Raw genomic sequence first — 6,386 nt, forward strand, 5'->3', positions numbered from 1 at the left:
TGCTTATAATTGGTAAGCTGAGCAAAACAGTTGTTTTTATGTATGTTTTGACATTTAGTCAATAAACACAAAGTTTAATTAATATTTAAGTCAATAAACCCAAATTTAATTACTATTTAAGTCAATAAACTCACATTTTAATTAATACTTAAGTCAATAAACTCACATTTTAACAAAATATTCATGATTGGTATATTCCAATTAAATTCCTATAATACACCAAATTTCAATCGTTTAATTACGTTAAAATATTTTTTTAATTAAAAAAATGATGTAGAAATTTTAAATTTTCGACCCAATTGCAATGTTCATCAAAATATGGTCGAGTAGGTGCGAGTCATCTATCCAGTATGTTACATATTTAGCTGTCAGATATTAATAAAATTACTGTTGAATGAAAAACAAGTTCAAACGGTCGGTTACCTTGGACCCGAAATGAGTGCAACGATGAGATGATAGAGTTGTCGTTCTAAACTAAATACGCTCGTATCACTGACGAGTTCTAAACTTCCGACCTCAAAAAAAGAAATATGCATCAATTATCGTTGAGCTATGCTTACAAACATTTTTATCAATACCGACTCGATACGAACTATATGTTTTAATTATAAATATTTTAGTAATTAATAATTCACTTTATACATAAATTCAATATAAACTATAATAATAATAGTTAGGCCTTGGGATTATGGAAGAAAGCTAGGGCTTGTTTGTCCTGGGTGATGGGCTTGGGTCGTTTAGAGCAAAAATGGGTTCAGTTGGACCGGCCTCAACTTGATTTGTTTATATCAAATTTAAACATTAATGGTTTAATGTTTTAGGGTTTTCTTATTAATTGGAAAAGAAAAAAAAAACCATAATAAAAACAAATTAAAAAATAATAGGACCGAACTCGAGCAAAATTATTTGTGTTCCGGTGTCTAAGAGGTTAAACCCATCACCAGCAGATATTGTCTTTTTCCCTCTGAGCTTCCCTTCAAGGTTCACTAGGGAGAGGTTCCACCACACCCTTTTAAGGACTACAAGGTTCATGGGATCTCATAATCCACTTTCTTGGGGGGCCCACGTCTTTACTGCCACACCGCCTGATGTTTGGCTATGATATCATTTGTAACAGATCAAGCCTAATGTAATGTCCTCTCTAGGTTTGGGGACCCACGTCCTCGCTGACACACCGCCTAGTGTTTGGCTCTGATACCATTTGTAACAGTCCAGCCCACCGAATTTTCCTATTTAGGCTTCCCCTCGAGGTTTTCACACCCTTGTAAGGAATGATTCGTTCCCCTCTCAAACCGATGTGGAATCTCATACAGCGTTTATAGGGCATACCTATATTTTCAGCAATTTAAACGTAACTCAACAGGTTAGACATATGTTCTCAATCGAGAAGCCAACTGTTCAATCGTTAATCTCCCATTTGTTATTCCCCTCCCAAGAGTAGGTTCTTCACGTTACTTACCCATCTGCCACTGGAAACGTTACATCTCGTCTGGCTTACATGCGTTGAGCTTTCTTATTCGACAAGGTAAACAAAAGCATACCGACCTTTTGCCAAACTTATTAAAAATATCGATATACAATCGGAACAATCTAAAGATATACCTTGTTTTCCCACCCATTACTTGATATATATTCCACTTTAGCCTCAAAACAAAGCCAAAGCCAAAGTGAAAAGAATAAGCTTTTAAAAAATAGCTAAAATAGAAAGAGCCATATATAAATGCTTCTTCTCTTGCATGTACAAACACCCAATTCCATAGCCATCTAGCTCATTCTTTGGTGGTGGATAGAAGCACTTTCAAAGATAAAATTACCATTTTACCCTTCTCCTCGAATTTTTTCACATCTTCGAACGTAAGCTAGAAAGCTCTTTCGATGTCGAGCCAGATCGTGGAACAAGATTGGGGAGACGTAACTCGCTCAGATCAACCGTTTTCCCCCGATACAAAATGGGCAGAAGAGGAACACAGTCGAATACTGAGCATGAAACTTCCAGGTAAATTCAACTAAGATTATAAACATACATATACGTGTGTGTGTGTATATAGGTGGTTAAATTAATATATTTCATCGATCTTGTTTAGGGTTTCCAAAGAATCAACTACAAATCACCTTGAATGCAGCAACAAGGACTCTTACAGTTACTGGACAGAAACAAGATGGCCTATTCAACATTATTCGTTTGAACGAACGTATATCGATCGACGACACATGCTCCCTAGACGGAGTGTTTGCAAGACTGCATGATCAGACTCTTTTTGTTACCTTTTCCAAGAAGAAATAAATCGTCATTTCAATCGAAATGAAGATTTACGTTCATAACGAATAATGATCATCTTCTATGTACATAATAGAGTTTATGTATTTCGATACCTGTAATTGAATCGTGTGTGAAGAACGATGTTATTGTGCACTTGAATATGAATAAATTGAATATTTACATTTATGTACCGGAAAAATTATTCCCTTAAAGTCTTCATAATAATCTTAAAAGTAAGGTAGAATTGTAACCTTATTTCTAATTTGGTCGGGTTGGTCAAGCTGACCCAATAAAAAAAATATCAATTCGCAAATCTACTCGAATTTTCACTTTTCAAAAAATTTAATCAAACCCAAATCGGGAAAAAAAAAAAATCTAACCCAACACAACGTTTATGATTTGAGTTAGGTAATTCAGGTTTGTCAGGTTATCGGGTCATATGAACACTCCTAATTCCTCATCCTAACCCCTGTTCAACTCGAGACTTTTTTTCTGGCTCTCGACTCCGTTCTCTACACTAACAAAGAATCGTTATCTCTGTCCCCACAAAAATGGACGTCCTTAAATGAAAGTTACTACCTAATAAAGGATCGGGATGAACAAATAAAAAAAAATGATTATCTTCCCTCTAAAGTAAATCCAACATAAATTATAAATATTCCTCATGTAAAGGTAAAGAACTCCCACCCAAATAATGGAGAAAGGAATCGAGTTGCCCACGAGAAAATGAGCTATAAAATGAAAAGCATAGACAAAATAAATAAATAAATTACAAAAACAATGTGTTGGTTTGGAACGACTTCAAAAGTAAGATGACATAAGATTCCATCCCGATCGTAATGAATATGAGACGTACATCGAATTTCTACATTTTTTATATTTTTATATTTTCAATATACTTTATTTCATTTTATTTTAAATTTTAAAGATAATATATAGTTATCGATTCGAATCTAGCCGTTGAAAATAATGTGTAAATTATTATTTTAAAAAATTGATGATGGGATCTTTTGTCTTTGATAGTCATATTAAAAATGGAATGATTTATATGAAAATTTCAAAGTTTATTAAACATAAAAGTTGAAAATGTATAACGAATATTACATCAAATTATACAAAAATATCCTTAAATTTTAAATTTTAGTTATTTTTTCAAAAAGAAAAATTGAGTAAAATTATTTATAAGTATTAACAAAAATAATTGATATTATTTATTTATATAATGAACCGTTACACGTCAAGGTAAATTAGGTTTCGAATATTTAATTATATTTTTTAAAATTAAAATTAAAATTTTGGAAATTATTGAAACCTTTTTTTAATTTTTAATTTAATTTTTTTTATTGTTAATTGTGAAATTTTACGATTTCTACGAAGACTGCCCAAGGATCTGATAAAGGTCTATCGAACAGAATACGTTCGTCAATTTACCGTTCCGGCCGGCCGCTTAGTCACCGGAATCTATGGCCTATTTCGAAAAAACGTTCTTCGCATCCGATCGAAGGTAGGGGAAGATCGCGAAAAATTTCTTGGTAGGGTTCAGGCACCGCCGCCTTACGATCAGAAATCGACGAACGGAGAGAAGGAAGGAGGAAATTATTGCGAGAAATTACCTGCTAGGGTTCCTGCGCCGCCGTCGTCTTATCGGAAACGACGAAGAAATCAGACTTCAAATCTCAGAGGAAAGAGATAACATCGTGGCAAGAAGTTGCGATATTCGTCGGTGAATCGTCGGGGGCTAAAGAAGACAGTGAGGAGGAAAAACCTAGCGTCGAAGGGGCCGAAACGTTAGGACTGGTGGCGTAAGTGAAGAAGATCGGCGGGGCGATGATGGCGGCGGCGATGAAGGAAGAAAACTGGCCGGTGGTGATGACTGGGGCTGCTGTTTTAACCGGTGAAGTAATTGGAGTTTCACTTGAGGTCTCTTGGACAATATAATACAAAGTTGTGTTCGTGCGACAGACATGGTATCAGAGTTATGCTCTAAACTTAGTCATATTAATAGAATTCTCAAATGTCATGACTACAAAAGAAAAGGGAGTCGAGCCTCGATTAGGTGAACGCGTACTTTGTTCGAAGGGAGGTTACTCAAAGTGAACAATATCATACCATTGTTCATTTAACAAGGTCTTCTAATAAAAAAATAAAAAAAAAACTAATTGATATTATAATTATATTGTACGTGTACAACACTATTGCCCATATTGCCCTCCTATTGATTTTACTTTTACCTTTTCTGTCAATATTTTAAAATGCTTCTACTAGAAATAGACTTCTAGATCCATGTAAGTAATGAGTTTCTCAAACCAGACCCATATAAGAAATGAGGTTCCTCTTAAGTTTTTAAAACGCGCAAGAGAGAGGTTTATAGTCCTTACTCACGATCCACTCTCCCTAGGGTCAGCGTCCTTACCAGCACACCGTTCAATGTCTGACTTTGATACTATTTGCAACACCCCAACCCACCGCTAGCAGATATTATTTGTTTTAGTCCATCGTCGTCAGCCTCATGTGTCTATTAGGGAGAGAATTTCGAACACTTGTAAATTGTTTTGTTCTCCTCTCCAATAGATGTAGGATCTTATAATATGCGATAAAAATATAAGGTATAGTTTAATAAAAATAGTTATTAATCACTTATTAAAAAAAACAACCAGAGAGAGTAAAAAGTTATTAAAAAAAATATATATATATATATATTAATTTAGAGTTATTTAATGATTGATTTTGTGCATTAACCAAATTTACATTTTTACCGAGCTTCAATTTAATTAAATAATTTTTTTAATAGATATTTACAATTTGATGGGGTTAAAATTAGCAGTCAAATTGATGGAGGAGGTTAATTTGATGAAATTAAAAGAGATTAAAAATGATTTTTTAAGCTTAATTTAATTATAAAATTTAGTTATAAATTAATTCCTTTTGTAAAACGTAACAATGATGATTACCACTAAGACGTTGCTTGAAGAAAGACGAAGAACAAATTTTATCCATTAAGTAACCAACGAATGAGCTCTGGAAATTTCTACCGCGCGAAATGGCTTCATTTTCTTCTTCTTCTCTCTTCTTCCCGGCCACGTTCATCTCTCATAACCACCATGGCTTCTTCTTCTCTCCTCCTTCCGGCATACGCCGCCTATCGCTCTGCAAATCGGAGAGTTTCAGTCGTTCCATAGGTTGTTCGCGCGAGGTGTCCAACATTCCGACGAATGGCGTCGTGAAGTGGAATTCCGTATCCATAAAGGCCGAAGGATTGCAGCAGACGGAGCCGATGGTTCCTCCCTACAACGTTTTGATTACCGGCTCCACTAAAGGTGTGACGGTGTTTATTTCGTCTCTCTCTCTCTCGTTTATTTCACATTGCGTTATTTTTTGGTTTCCTTTTGAATCTATCCATTTCCTGCTGGTTTCTCGCTGTATTTTGCTTGAATTTATTGCTTATGGCATCTGATGTCCTTTTTTCAAGAAAGAACTGCGGTACTGTGGTCGTTTAACTGTATTTTTTGCTGTTCGACGAAAAATTTGGTGGTGGAGTGTGTATTTGTATGTCTGATTGCCTTGAATTTTTGTAGGAATTGATTTTGAGAAACTTCCTGGCTGTATTTTGTTAAGAAATGGAAGATATGTGTATAGATGTTTCAGGTGTACACTAGGAATTTGGATGAGTAAGCTTTAATGTTCCTTTAAGATTCGCGAGCATATACCACATGATTGAAGTCAAACTTGATGTTTGGAGAGATATTTGAAAGTTTTATTTGTCAGGAATAGGATTAGCTAAGAGATGGATAAATGATATGGTTAGAGCCTAAACAATTGAAATTTGAGCCTTTAAATGGAGTGCTAAGATATACTTTGAATTGCCAAGTTATTCATAAACCGAATAAATTAGGCCTCTGGACATATGATGCTATTAACTGTATTGCTATGAGGACCAATGAACTATCAATTCTTTTTAGGATATCCATCCAACTCCACGGAAAATGCTTATCTCAATTATCTTGTTCGGGTAATTCTAATCGTATTCTAATCTACTTACAGATCCTTGGAATTGATGGAGTTTTTTTTTTTTTTTTTTTTTTTTTTTTTTTTTTTTTTTTTTTTTTTTTTTTTTTTTTTTTTTTTT

At 34.3% G+C, this 6,386-nt stretch overlaps 3 protein-coding genes across 4 annotated transcripts in view; all 3 read left to right on the forward strand.

Moving 5' to 3' along the window:
* The first annotated feature begins 1,727 nt into the window (after positions 1-1,727).
* Positions 1,728-2,446, forward strand: LOC111445297. The gene is made up of 2 exons (XM_023083591.1): positions 1,728-1,996; positions 2,085-2,446. The coding sequence occupies exons 1-2, from the start codon at positions 1,876-1,878 to the stop codon at positions 2,282-2,284; spliced, it is 321 nt and encodes a 106-aa protein (XP_022939359.1). The 5' UTR covers positions 1,728-1,875; the 3' UTR covers positions 2,285-2,446.
* Positions 2,447-3,482: 1,036 nt separating this feature from the next.
* LOC111445142 lies at positions 3,483-4,295 on the forward strand. Its single transcript, XM_023083378.1, has 2 exons — positions 3,483-3,502; positions 3,638-4,295. Exons 1-2 carry the CDS (start codon positions 3,483-3,485, stop codon positions 3,951-3,953), a joined length of 336 nt encoding a protein of 111 aa, XP_022939146.1. The 3' UTR covers positions 3,954-4,295.
* A 945-nt stretch (positions 4,296-5,240) lies between these two features.
* LOC111445527 (chlorophyll(ide) b reductase NOL, chloroplastic) overlaps positions 5,241-6,386 on the forward strand; it is a 7,003-nt gene continuing 5,857 nt past the window's right edge. Inside the window, exon 1 of one of the 2 annotated variants that reach the window (XR_002710867.1) lies at positions 5,241-5,577. Coding sequence is in view for 1 of the 2 variants with exons in the window: in XM_023083963.1 (XP_022939731.1) it covers positions 5,301-5,577 (277 nt within the window). In the remaining variant the exon portion in view is untranslated. The remainder of the gene's footprint in view (positions 5,578-6,386) is intronic. The other variant, XM_023083963.1, reaches the window with a different exon arrangement.

Source organism: Cucurbita moschata, unplaced genomic scaffold, assembly GCF_002738365.1.
Source record: "Cucurbita moschata cultivar Rifu unplaced genomic scaffold, Cmos_1.0 Cmo_Scf00007, whole genome shotgun sequence".
Classification (NCBI taxonomy): domain Eukaryota; kingdom Viridiplantae; phylum Streptophyta; class Magnoliopsida; order Cucurbitales; family Cucurbitaceae; genus Cucurbita; species Cucurbita moschata.